The sequence below is a fragment of the Anomaloglossus baeobatrachus genome, chromosome 4 (assembly GCF_048569485.1).
Source record: "Anomaloglossus baeobatrachus isolate aAnoBae1 chromosome 4, aAnoBae1.hap1, whole genome shotgun sequence".
Taxonomy (NCBI): domain Eukaryota; kingdom Metazoa; phylum Chordata; class Amphibia; order Anura; family Aromobatidae; genus Anomaloglossus; species Anomaloglossus baeobatrachus.
In genome coordinates this window covers 607,639,954-607,654,630 of record NC_134356.1, presented here as the reverse complement: position 1 = coordinate 607,654,630, position 14,677 = coordinate 607,639,954, and the positions used below count along the sequence as shown (strand labels likewise).

The 14,677-nt window shown below is 49.3% G+C and overlaps 1 protein-coding gene across 2 annotated transcripts in view; it reads right to left on the bottom strand.

The window, feature by feature from the left end:
* PROM2 (prominin 2) overlaps positions 1-14,677 on the bottom strand; it is a 157,790-nt gene that overhangs the window by 17,436 nt on the left and 125,677 nt on the right. For both annotated transcript variants that reach the window (XM_075346185.1, XM_075346184.1), the window contains exons 16-19: positions 12,415-12,486; positions 9,831-9,923; positions 3,602-3,655; positions 805-885 (exon numbers count right to left, since the gene is read on the bottom strand). In XM_075346185.1, coding sequence (XP_075202300.1) covers positions 805-885; positions 3,602-3,655; positions 9,831-9,923; positions 12,415-12,486 — 300 coding nt within the window. The remainder of the gene's footprint in view (positions 1-804; positions 886-3,601; positions 3,656-9,830; positions 9,924-12,414; positions 12,487-14,677) is intronic.

The following is a 14,677-nucleotide window of genomic DNA, read 5'->3' as shown; positions in this document are numbered from 1 at the left end:
TCACCACCAAGGCTACAATTCCCAGGGCCAGAGCCTGCGGGCAAAAGGAGCTCCCTCGGCATCTATCCACGCTGGGGAGCGGGCTACCGGTGGGAAGCCATCGGGGCCGAAAACACACTACAGGTGCAGGGAAAGGCAGTCACCGCCAACCTACCGGGAGTGACCACCGCAGCCGGCTGCGGGACCCGTCCATCCAGCCGTTTGTTTTACCAGAGACTCCGTATACGTTATTGGCTGAGTGAGTACCACCGTGCCGTCTGGCACCGCGCTGCCCCCGCGACCCTGCACCTCACCAAACCCTGCCATCCACTCTCTAGTTACCCTCACCGGGCCCTGGGACCACCAAAACCCCCCTACCCACGGAGGGGAGAGAAACATCTCGGCTGCTCCCTGTCATCGCTCCCGGGTTTCCCGTCTAGAGCAGCGGTGGTGTCCCAACCTCACCACAAACCGTGGGTGGCGTCACGGACCAACTTCCCAAACCCCAAAAACTATCCCCTTTTCACTCACGGGCGAGGAGCGCCGCTCGAGTCCTCGGATCCGGCCCACCGCTCGAGCCACCGAGCAGCAGCAGCGCCGGACCGGAGCGTTAGCGAGAGCGCAGCGGCCTCCTCCCCGCCCGCGACATAGCTATAGGCATGTAGTGCTGCAGTTACACTCAGGATCCAATAACTAGGAGGCCAATGGTTTTACCTCTACCTATGAGCCAACCAGTATTACCAATAGCACATGGTCGGCGGGTGACTTGTTACACATTCTGCGGTGGGTTCCTGTGAATAACGCCATACAGTATGTACGACTTACATTCTTCAGTTGGTCAATTGTTCCCTGAATCAGAGGTCCTTTTAGGAGGTAAATATTTTCCACAGCACGTTGTATCCCAACCTTAAAAGAGAAAAATGTTAATTGTTTTATATAACAACTATATAGTATGGCCCACATTCACTAAACAAATGGCACACCACACTTTGTAAAAACTCAAAAATGATGTGCAACACAGAGTTGCACCAAAAATATCTGCCTTTTAACATTTTCATGCCAGGTTCAGACAGCTCTGCCAAAATGGTTGGAGCTGGGAAGGAGACGGGAAGGGGGATGTCCATAAAAACCATAAATAGTGACTGCACTTTCTACATGAGAAATGGTACTCCAGTCTCTGATGGGAGCAGCATTTCTGTTGAGGTGCAAGAAGGCGCACGCCACTGAGAAGATGTGTTGAATGTTGTTTACCTGCTAATGAATTCGGTGTAATATCTGCCTGGAACCACAGGTTCAGGATAGTTGTCATGGACAGGCTAGAGGCTAGACGCTCACTAAAGGGCCATTTACATGCTGCGACATCGCTAACGATATATTATCGGGGTCACGGTGTTTGTGACGCACATCCGGCGTCGTTAGCGACATCGCAGCGTGTAAAACCTATGAGCGACCTTAAACGATCGCAAAAGAGGCAAAAATCGTTGGTCTGTGATACGTCGTTCATTTACCAAAAATCGTTGTCTGGTCAGTAGCGAGGTTGTTTGTCGTTCCTGCGGCAGCACAAATCACTATGTGTGACACCGCAGGAACGAGGAACAACCTCGTACCTGCGGCCGCCCGCAATGAGGAAGGAAGGAGGCGGGCGGGATGTTCGTTCCGCTCATCTCCGCCCCTCCGCTTCTATTGGACGGCTGCCGTGTGACGTCGCTATGACGTCACACAAACCGCCCCCTTAGAAAGGAGGCGGTTGGCCGGCCACAGCAACGTCACAGGGAAGGTAAGTCCGTGTGACCGGTGTAAACGATGTTGTGCGACATGGGCAGCGATTTGCCCGTGACACACAACAGATGGGGGCGGGTACGCTCACTAGCGATCTTGCTAGCGAGATGGGAGCGTGTAAAGCACTCTTAAGCAGGATCCCGAGAACCCCGAAACCCAACACCTATACAGCGATTTGGAATTACTACAGGGCCCCAAAGATCGCTACCTGTGGAAGGCTGCAATCCCAAGAAGAGTAGTCGTCAGGCAGAGCCAAAACAGGAGATACATAAAAGGGACAAAATCGGAAGACATGGGAAATAAGGCTAAGGTCAAAATCAGAGATGGCAACGAGGTACAAAAACGGCAGGCAGGAGAGTAGTCAGAGGACAGGCATAGGTGAAAATACAGGGATCAATCTAAAGAGCAGGGCGAGAACTAGAGAAAATCAAAATAAACTAGACTCTATATCTGGCGGCAACCAACATACAAGAGGAGGAATTAGAAGGTTTGGTGTCTTCCCATTGGCTGTGGCTCAATGGTGGTAACTTCAGCTGAAAGGCACACACCACCACAGTCAGCCAGTGGTACTGCAGGTCCCAGGGAAACCTAGCTTAGTGGATGGTTGGAGCCTGCACTCACCAACTCTACTGGTACTGAGTCCTCTCCTATCACCAGCACCGCCCATGGCAGGAATATGGCGGGGCCTGGTGACCGAAGCAGAAGTCGCAGGAGCGACATTTGGTGCATCAGACTATAAAACTCCATTCAATTATGGCTGGCATGTACAATGAATTGGACCCTATATATGCAGTTGTAGAGGATCTTTACTAGTATAGAAATTGGGGCTGATTCATCAAAGTGTTTACGCCAGATTTGGTAATCACCATGCCACATCGTCTTCTCTTGACTCCTTGCAGCTTTGTCCTGGCCGCACAGATGGTCTTCATAGACAGAGAAACAGCCAAGCTCAGGAAAAGAACATATCGCCAAACATTAAGAATGGGGATGGATCAATCATGCTTTGGGGTTGTGTTGCAGCCAATGACATGGGGAACATTTCACGGGTAGAGGGAAGAATGGATTCAATGAAACTTCAACAAATTCTTGACGCAAACATAAAACCATATGTACAAAAGATGAACTTGGAAAAGAGGATGGCTTTTACAAATGGATAATAATCCTAAAAAACACATCAAAATCAACAATAGACAACCTCAAAAGGCGCAAGCTGAGGGTTTTACAATGGCCCTCACATTCCCCTGATCTGACCATCATTGAAAATCTGTGGCTAGACCTCAAAAGAGCAGTGCATGCAAGACGAGCCAGGAATCTCACAGAACTGGAAGACTTTCCCAAGGAAGAATGGCTGAAAATCCATACAACAAAAATTGTACCCCCTGGTACGTCCGGGCGCGCAGGCCCCTGCTATCGCCATACCCTGCACAGAGACACTGGGTCCCAGGGCAACCATCCTTACCCACGGAGGGGTTAACATCCAGCTGCCATTACATCTCCCCCGGGTGTCCCACAACAGCAGCGGTAGTGTCCCACTTCATCACACACCGTGGGTGGTGTCACAAACTGAATACGGCCAAGCCCGTACAACTACGTCCCCCTTTTCATTTGGCGTGTCCGCGTGACCCCTGGGTCCGGAGAATCCCTCAAGCCACACAGCGGGTCCGGATCCGAGCAGCCCGGCTGCTACAGGCGTGGGGGCGGCACACTAGACAGCGCGTTTAATTTTGCTGAGTTGTAATAATAGACAAAGCCAATGTAGAAGATTGGAGTGGTATTGAGAAAAAAGTTAACTTCTAACCCCATACACACCGCTTAATTATTTAACATAATGGACTATACTCACGTTAAGTTTAGGAGCCAATTCAGACAGGGATAGGACGCTGTTGTTCAACTTTCTCTGAAAAAAAAAATGAGAGAAATTAAAGAATTTTTGCAATACACATTCTAATCTAAAAATAATTATTTTTCCAATGGTAGATGTGATATTCAGGAACGGTGAATTGTTTTTTGGCGTGCTGTAATTTAGATCAGGAATGATATGATAATTTAGTCACATGACTGAAGGATAACTGCCATTAGGGTATGGGCACTAGTCTTTTTTAGGCTATGTGTGCACTAGAAAGTGCCTTTTTCTTAAGAAAAATCTGGACCCTCTTAAAGAATCCCACACCCGCGGTAAAAACTTGCGGTGCAGCGAAATCTGCATGCGGTTTTACCGTGGATTTTCCGCAGGTTGGTCCCTGCAGATTTTTACCATTATCTATGGCAAAAAACGCAGGTACCTACAGAAAAGAAGTGACATGCTCATTAATTCCGCAGCGGAAAATCCACGAGTAAATCCACGAGTATAAAAAAATGCAGTGTGCACACAGCAATTTTTAAAACCCATAGGATTTGCTGGGGAATGACTGCAGCAATGTTAAGGCCGCTTTACAAGCGGCAATTTATTGTGCGATTGCATGTGTGATCACACCTGCCCCCATCATTTGTGCAACATGGGCAATTTGTTGCCCGTGTCGCACAAAGTCGGTAACCCCTGTCACACGTACTTACCTCCCGAATGACCTCGCTGTGGGCGGCGAACATCCTCTTCCTGAAGGGCGAGGGACGTTCGGCGTCACAGCGACGTCACTAACTGGCCGCCCAATAGACGAGGAGGGTCGGAGATAAGTGGGATGTAAACATCCCACCCATCTCCTTCCTTTCGCATTGCCGGCAGGACGCAGGTAAGCTGTAGTTCAACGTTCCCGGGGTGTCACATGGAGCGATGTGTGCTGCCTCGGGAACAATGAACAACCGGCGCGCAGAAGGACGTTCGATTTTTTGAAAATGAGCGACGTGTCAACGAGCAACGATAAGGTGAGTATTTTTGCTCGATCACAGTCACTCGTAGCTGTTACACGCTACGATATGTCAAACAAAGCCAGATGTGCGTCACTTACGACGTGACCCCGACGACATATCGTTAGATATATCATAGTGTGTAACGGGCCCTTTAGACACATTTTCTGCAGCAATTCCGTGACAAAATCCGTGGTAAATCTGCAGGGTGCTCACAGGGCCTAAATGAGTTTTTGATGCAGAAATTCAAAGTCTTCAAGGAGTTTTGAGGAGGATTTGGAGAGTTTCTGCTTCAAAAAGATCTCAAAGACCCTTTTACTATGTTCACACAGTTTTTTGAGGTAGGCAAACCTGACACATTTTTAAAGTAAGAACCTTCAACTTTTTTTTTATCTTCTTTGCAGAATCCTGATTGAACACCCGACCTTTCAAATGCCCGAAAAAGGAAAATATCAGACGGTGTTAAATCAGGTGATCTTGGTGGCCACAGTCCCTTAGAGGCTACTCTGTCATCAAAAAAGGCTTCAACAGCTGGAGGTCCAACCATTAGTACACCCAATGATCTCAAGATCAGGGCTCTGCACCCCATTCCGATTGTAGAGGAGGTGTGCACATGCAGCCTCTGCTCCATTCATTGTCTATGGGATTGCGAAGCACCAGTGTCGCGGAAAAGGGACAGACCACAACTGGGGGGGGGGGCGCTCGAGGCGCTCGGATCCGGGCGGTGGCTGTGGCTCGAGTGGCAGCTGGATCCGGGGCTCATGCAGCCGTCCGTTGCCCATGAGTGAAAAGGGGTTAGTTACAGGGGATATGTCGCGGGCGGAGGAGGGGACGCTGTGCTCTCCCACTGCTCGGGTCCGGCTGCTGCTCGGTGGTGGCTCGAGCGGTGGGCCGGATCCCAGGGACTCGAGCGGCGTTCCTCGCCCGTGAGTGAAAGGGGGGCTTGATTGTGGGGATTTGATATTGTCCGTGACGCCATGTGGTGAGATTGGTGACACCACCGCTGCTCTGGACGGGGATCCCGGGAGCGATGACAGTGAGCAGCCTGGATGTTAGTTCTCCCCTCCGTGGGTAGGGGGTTGGTGGTCCCGGGGCCCGGCGATGGGGTATTAGGGATGGTTGGCAGGCGGGTTACGGGGCCTGGTGAGGTGCAGGGTCGCGGGGGCAGCGCTGTGCCGCACGGCACGGTGGTACTCACTCAGCCAATGATGAACACAAAGTCTCCGGTAAAACAAACGGCTGGATGGACGGGTCCCACAGACGGCTGCGGTGTTTTCCCCTGACCCCAGGTTGGTAATGTAAGTCCATTCCTGCACCTTCCGTACGCTCCTCCTGCGCTCCGGTTTCCAGCTGGCTCCCCGGTTCAGTACCGGTGGGCCACCGCCCAGCCCCGGCTACCTACGGTTCCACCAGACTGTCTTCCCGGCTCCTGCAGACGGCCACTACCGTCTGCCTGACTGCTACACGAGGGCCCTAGGCTGCAACCTAGGCCCCAGTCTGCGTCTGCCTCTCTGCAGACCTCCTCTCTCTTCCTATGCCTGGACTTGTCTGCTCTAGTTTCCTGCCTCAGACCAGCTAGACTCTTCGGTGGGCGTGCCTATCTGCTTGACTCCGCCCACCTAGTGTGTCTGTCTGAACCCGAGGGAAGGAATCAGGTCTCACTGGGGATGACTGCTGTGAACTGCTGGGGGTGGGGGTGTGTGTTGTTACCTGTGGCCCCTTGCTTGTCCAGGGCGCCACAGATAGAGTGTTTGTCAGTGATGCCACCCGTGGGTTGCGGTGAGGGATAGTGACACCGTCGCTGCCTTGTAGGTGGGCGCCCGGGGCTGATGGAGCGGGGCAGGAAGGTGGGATCCCCTCCACAGGTAGGGGAGGTGTAGTCCCGGGGCCCAGGGAACTGTGAAGGATTGCAGGGAGCAGGAAACTCACAGTTCGGTTGTCGTGGTGCTGGATGAGCTGCAGATGATTCGGAGGGACAGTAACCACACAGAATCTGTGTTTTAAACCAAGGTCGGATGCCTGGAGCCTCTGGAGGGGTGTGCTGGATCCCACATGCAGATATACAGCCAGGGGCCCTATCTCCTGCACTTTCTGTCTGTCTCTCTTGTCTGGACTAGTCCGCTTGTAATGGCCTCCAGACTGGATCCCCTCCCTCGGCACCGCCGGGGTACAACCCTGCCTCGGTCTACCTCAGGTTCCCCGTGACTGGATCTCCATCGCCTGTGGCCTTCACTGCCACCCAGTCAGCGTAGCTAGTCCAGTCGTCCGGTGGTCCGGGGCTCCAACCCCGACTACCACCCTCTCCAGGGAGCTCCAATTCCCTCCTGTCAGCTCTCCACTCTTCTCTCTGACACAGACTGCTCTGCTCCTCCACTTCACTGTCCTGTCTTGCTCCCCCCCATTATCATGGGGGAAGGGTGGTGACTAGGGCCTGAGTGGCTGGTGTATATGTGGCGCCCTGGACTAGCCAGGTAGTCACAGGTAACACACACACACACACACACCCCCACCCCACAGACAGTAACATTAGCCAAACCAAAAACCCTTGTTGCCTCCCTCCAGGGTCTGATGTCCACACCAGGTGGGGCGGAGCCAGATGGTTGGCCCCACCCACCGAGGAGTTCACAGGCCTGGAGGCGGGAAAAGGAGCAGTTTAGTTCAGGAGGTTGAAGTGAGAGGAGTAAAGTGGAGAGTGTCTGGGTTTGTGGCCCAGGCACTGACAACAAGGTTGGCAGATGGTGGTGGCCGTCTGCAGGAGTGGTGAATCAACGTGGAACCGTAGGACTGGGGTCGGGCGGTGGCCCGCCGGTACCGACCGGGGAGCGAAGTGAAGCTAGCACACACAGGCAGGGCCATCGGACCCCGACTAGGCTTGGAGTCGCCGTCAACAATCAAATCCGAGTGTGACAGGAACCCCAGGGGTTTCCTAACAGCCAAAGACCCGTTAGAAGGCAACCGTCCGCACCATGAGGGTATACAGCCACCGCCAATGGCCAGAGACCCAAGGGCCAGCGCCTGCGGGCAAAACGGGCTCCTCCGGCATCCATACTCCGGGGAGCGGACTACCGTTGGGGAGCCATAGTAGTCAAGACAGTACACAAAGGTGCAGGGAAAGACAGCCGCCATCACCTGTCCGGGGAGAGATACTGCAGCTGGCTGCGGGACCCGTCCATCCAGCCGTTTGGTTTACCGGAGACTTTGTGCATCTCTTGCTGAGTGAGTACACCCGTGCCATCCGGCACCACGCCGCGCTGTCCCTGCAACCCTGCACCTCACCGACCCTGCCTCCCCGTCTCACCACCGGGCTCCGGGACCACCAACCCCTACCCATGGAGGGGGAAAACAACATCCCAACTGCTCCCTACCATCGCTCCCGGGATCCCCGTCACCAGCAGCGGTGGTGCCCATATTCACCACAACCCGTGGGTGGCATCACGGACTAAATCCCCAAAACAAACTAACCCCCTTTTCACTCACGGGCGTGGAGCGCCGCTCGAGTCCCCGGATCCGGCCCACCGCTCGAGCCACCGAGCAGCAGCAGCGCTGCACCCGAGCGTTAGCGAGCGCAGCGTCCCCTCCGCCCGCGACATATACCTGTGTTGGGACTGTGTTTGTGCCAAAGAGGAGAATGGCCTGCATTTTGGTGGATTTGTGCAGGCTCTGTGACAACCTGGTTTTGCCAGGGCGTCACACCAGCACTAGGCTATTTCTTTCCATCAAATAGACAATGAATGAGAGGAGTTGTGCACGTACACCTGTGCTGCATTAAGGGCAGGCCATCAAATCCCCATTCTCCAGATCACCGGGGGTCTCTGCAGTCGTATTCCCAGCGATCAGAAAGTTATTCCCTGTCCTAGGATTTTTTTTATATAAACCCTTTACATTATTCATGTATAGATATAAAAAACTACAGTATAACTCTTACTTCCCTAAATCACCACAGATAATGCAATTATTGTTTTCACATCCCAAACCACGATCAGATGTTATCTTTGTACCAATCTCAGACCAAAATTGTAAGAATGAAGCCATATCCACCCTAGATCACTGCAAATATCACCTTTACCAACTATCACTTCTTGATTTTGTATAAACACCTAAAACAGGAATATTGTATCTAGCCACTCAACGATCCTGTGTAGAATTATGTAATCTAAGGAAAAAGTTTTTCTCCTTGTGGAGACTGACACACCAGTCCTGCATGCCAGCGGTGAGGAGACTTGAAGATGCAATGCTCCTTAAGCGGCTTAAAGTCTCCTCACCACTGGCATGCTGGACTGGTGTGTCAGTCTCCATAAGGAGAATAACTTTCCCCTTAGACCGCCTCTCATACAGCCAGATCAGATGTCATACTTGCACTGACAAGGGACAACCATCCCGAAACACCATGTCTGCAAATTGAGGTTCTGGTCTGGCATAAATTCAAAGTCATACCACAAGGCTCGTTAAAGGGTCACTTTTGACTTTTAGTATTGCTACTGCCAATAGATGGCACTAGAGTTCTTCTACCTCCTCACTGAAGAGACAATTTGCAAATTGTGTGATGTCGCACATGTTCAAAGTAAAGGCCGCTTTACACGCGTCGATTTCTCGGGTGATCGCATGTGCAATCGCCCCCGCCCCCATCGTTTGTGCGTTACGGGCAATTTGTTGCCCGTGACGCACAAAGTCGGTAACCCCGTCATACATACTTACCTCCCAAACGACCTTGCTGTGGGCGGCAAACATCCTCTACCTGAATGGGGAGGGACATTCGGCGTCACTGTGACGTCACACAGCGGCCGTCCAATAGAAGCGGAGGGGCGGAGATGAGCGGGATGTAACACCCCGCCCACCTCCTTCCTTCCGCATTGCCGGCAGCCGCAGGTAAGCTGCAGTTCATCGTTCCCGGGGTGTCACACGGAGCGATGTGTGCTGCCCCGGCAACAATGAACAACCAGCGCGCAGAAGAATTTTTAGAAAATGAGCGACGTGTCAACGAGCAACGATAAGGTGAGTATTTTTGCTTGATCACAGTCGCTCGTAGCTGTCACATGCTACGATATTTCAAACGATGCCGGATGTGCGTCACTAACGACATGACCCCGCCGACATATTGTTAGATATATCGTAGCGTGTAACGGGCCCTTAAGAAATGTGTGCTCAGTGGACACTGTTGTGGGCAACAACACATTTGGCTGCCCTTCTTTTATAACATTGTTGTACTGTGCTTCTGATGTACTATTACCTACCATGACCATGTCTAGATCTCGTATGGTGGCATTCTGTATGTCCCACAGAGCGGCTGCCTCCGTCTCCAGCTGACTTCTTATGGTTGCGTTACTCTGAATGTGGGGAAAAAAATTCCGACAGGGAAATGAATGCAGAATCCTGGTGTCGTTACAAAACGCAATCCCAAAGATTAATGGTGGCATTACTATCCTGATGATGATTATTAGCAGATACAATCAGTACAGAATTACAAGATACAGCAGATGTCATGTAAGCCGGAAATCAAAAGGTCACATAGGGGACACTCACAGTGCCAAGGTTAACAGACGGGTGGCTCTAAAGAAAGTGTACAGCAAGCAAATAAAACCAGCCTCTTATAAGCTCGGGATATAACAGCAAATAAACAGTTAGTTCGGCGGGTACATATATACAGTATATAAGTATGGGCTCAATCAAACAGATTAATGTCCGTTTTCCTGGAGCAAACTTTCCATAAGCAAGGGGTACAGTCCTATCCATCTCAGTGTCCCCTTCAGCTTGAACTCCTGTAGCTTTGAGCACCAAACAGATGTATTCCACTATGTGCCATAGATGCCACAGAACGGCCTGGTGCCTCAGTCAGCAATGTCCGCAAAGTGCACTCTGCTTAATCCCCTGCACACTCAGAGACCAGATGAACACATGTTATGGACCTTAAGGCCACTTTACACGCTGCGATATCGGTACCGATATCGCTAGCATGGGTACCCGCCCCCATCTGTTGTGCGACATGGGCAAATCGCTGCCCGTGGCGCACAACATCGCCCGGACCCGTCACACTACTTACCTTCCCTGCGACGCCGCTGTGACTGGCGAACCGCCTCCTTTCTAAGGGGGCGGTCCGTGCGGCGTCAAAGCGACGTCACTAAGCGGCTGCCCAATCACAGCGGAGGGGTGGACATGAGCGGGGCGTAACATCCCGCCCAACTCATTCCTTCCGCATGGCGGGCGGCGGCAGGTAAGGCGAGGTTCCTCGTTCCTGCGGTGTCACACGGAGCGATGTGTGCTGCCGCAGGAGCGACGAACTACATCGTACACGCTGCAGCAGCAATATTTGAGAAGGGACCCCAATGTCAACGAGGATCGATTTTGGACGTTTTTGTAACAATCCAAAATCGCTCCTAGGAGTCACACACACAACGAGATCGCTACAGCGGCCGGATGTGCGTCACAAAAGCTGTAGCGATCTCGTAGCGTGTAAAGCCCGCTTTAGTCAAAGCTAGCTGGGTGCATGTAATCAAGACCTGCAGCGCTTTTGAAAGACTAATCGAAATCCTGACCTTAAAGGCAATCTGTCACCAGGTTTTTGCTCCCCCATCAGAGAGCATCAGAATGTAGAGACAGAGACCCTGATTCTAGCCATGTGTAACTTACTGAGCTATTTGCTTCCATTTTGATAAAATCACTGTTTTCTCTGCTAAAGATTTAGCAGTTATACAGAGCTCATGAATATGCTGGACTACCTGCAGCACACCAAGTAGTCCTTTAATGATAATCTCCTGCTGATTAACCCTAGAACGCACAACCATAGAAATCTACAATAGAAAACAAGTAACCTAGCAGGCCTACGAGGCCCCAGGTATGCGTTCTAGGATTAAACAATGATTTTATCAAAACTACACTGAGGAGCCCAGTAAGTGAAACAACACTGGAATCAAGGTCTCTGTCTCTACATTATGCTGTTCTCAGATTAGGTGGCAAAAACCAGGTGACAGATTCCCTTTAATCCAATTGAGACGCTGTGGCATGACCTTAAAAAGGTGGTTCATGTTCGGAAACCCTCCAATGTGGCTGACATTACAACAATTCAGCAAAGATGAGTGGGCCAAAATTCCTCAAGAGCGTTGTAAAAGACCCACTGCCAGTTATCGCAAACACTTGATTGCAGTTGTTGCTGCTAAGGGTGGTCCAATGAGTTATTAGGTTTAGGGGGCAATCACTTTTTTGGACAGGGCCCTGTAGGTTTGAAATTCTTTTTCCCTTAATAATAAAAATTTTAATTTATAAACTACATTTTGGGTTTACTTGTGTTACCTTTGTCTTATATATAAATTTCTCTTGTGATCAGTAACATTTACGGTAAGTGTGACAAAGATGCAAAGGAATAAGAAATTAGGAAGGGGGCAAACACTTACATATAAATATAAATATATATATATATATATATGCAGTGTATATGTATATATATATATATATATATATATATATATATATATATATAAAAATATATATACACCCACACCAAAGCTCAATATTGAACTTGCATTCACAGCTCCAAGTGGGAAACATCACAGGATGGACAGACATGTTGTTGGTGCGTAAGTGATGGAAAAATCAATACATTTTCAAGTTCTTCGGTATAGTGTATAAGCGCAATGTACAGAGACTTGCCTGCTATCATTATAGTTATTTATTGTTGTGTGAGGGATGATCTGACATTCTAAAAACCACCTCTTGCCCAATGATGCCCTAGATGAGCATCGGACCTAACAATGGAACTCAGTACAATCGATACATTCATTCATCTATAAAATGTATGAAAATGAAATCATGATGGGTGATTACCTGGAGAGAAACAAGAATTTCCAGCTGTGGGATATACTGTCCGACTTCTAGAATCACAGGAGGTATTTGTAACTGGTGGAAACAAAATAAAACAATATAAAATTATAAAATATATATATATATATATATATATATACATATAAAATCTTATATGTATATATATATATAAATATATATGTATATGTATATATATAAATATATATGTATATATATATATATATATATATATATATATATATATATATATACACACACATATATATATACGTACGGTACGTCATGGCTCCCTGGTACTTAAGGACCCATGACGTTCCCAGTACGTCATGGCGAAATCGCGGCCCTGGAGCCCCGGTGGCTGCGAGCGCTTTGCAAATACCTTATATTCGGGGAGGAGGGGACCTCAGGAGGGGTGGTGTCTCCTCTCCAGACCTACGGAGGCTGTGATTGGCTGATGAACGCCGCTCAGCCAATCACAGCCACTGTAATGTTGCAGCCATTGAAAATGGCTGAAACATTGAAATCCAGCCATAATCAGTGCAGCTGTAGCACTGATCATTGGCTGGAGCCTGCGTGACCTCTGTTTCACCCGCCCCCAGCTCTGATTGGAGAGACCGGTCTTGTGACCGATCTCTCCAATCACTGTGGATCTGGGGCCGGAGACCGCCCCCTCAGCTTCACTCCGGCGCCTGTGGAGGCTGAGGAGAGCGATCAGTAAGTTATAGCCACTGCCCCTGCCCAACCCCCCCCTTCAGCCGCCGCAGCAGTCACTACATTGCATCCGATCCGCTGCCGCCACATTACTATAGGATGGGGACAAGGCTGGGCACATTACTATAGGATGGGGACAAGGCTGGGCACATTACTATAGGATGGGGACAAGGCTGGGCACATTACTATAGGATGGGGACAAGGCTGGGCACATTACTATAGGATGGGGACAAGGCTGGGCACATTACTTTAAGATGGGGACAAGGTTGGCACATTACTATGGGATGGGGACATTACTACTGGATGGGGACAAGGCTGGGGACATTACTATAGGATGGGGACTAGGATAGGCACAGTACTACAGGAATCAGGATAGGGACATTACTACAAGGGGACAAGGATGGGAAACATTACTATAGGATAGGGATAAGGCAGGGCACATTACTATAGGATAGGGACCTCACTGTAGGATGGGGACAAAGATAGGCACATTACTATTGGATGGGGACATTACTATAGGATGGGGACAAGGATGAGACACATTACTACAAGATGGGGACAAGGATGAGACATTACTACAAGATGGGGACAAGGATGAGCACATTACTGTAGGATGGGGACTAGGATGGGGCACAATACTACAAGGGGACAAGGATGGGCACATTACAACAAGATGGGGAACAATACTAAAAGATATTGGCCAAAATTTCTATATAGTGCTAATTGTAACACTATTAGTTACAAGAAAGGAATAAAATTTAAAAAAACTCCAGGCACGACATTTTTTTTTCACCATCAACATATATATATATATATATATATATATATATATATATATATATATATATATATATATATATAAATATACAGTTAGGTCCAGAAATATTTGGACAGTGACACAATTTTCGCGAGTTGGGCTCTGCATGCCACCACATTGGATTTAAAATGAAATCTCGACAACAGAATTCAAGTGCAGATTGTAACGTTTAATTTGAAGGTTTGAACAAAAATATCTGATAGAAATTGTAGGAATTGTACACATTTCTTTACAAACACTCCACATTTTAGGAGGTCAAAAATAATTGGACAAATAAACCAAACCCAAACAAAATATTTTTATTTTCAATATTTTGTTGCGAATCCTTTGGAGGCAATCACTGCCTTAAGTCTGGAACCCATGGACATCACCAAACGCTGGGTTTCCTCCTTCTTAATGCTTTGCCAGGCCTTTACAGCCGCAGCCTTCAGGTCTTGCTAGTTTGTGGGTCTTTCCGTCTTAAGTCTGGATTTGAGCAAGTGAAATGCATGCTCAATTGGGTTAAGATCTGGTGATTGACTTGGCCATTGCAGAATGTTCCACTTTTTTGCACTCATGAACTCCTGGGTAGCTTTGGCTGTATGCTTGGGGTCATTGTCCATCTGTACTATGAAGCGCCGTCCGATCAACTTTGCGGCATTTGGCTGAATCTGGGCTGAAAGTATATCCCTGTACACTTCAGAATTCATCCGGCTACTCTTGTCTGCTGTTATGTCATCAATAAACACAAGTGACCCA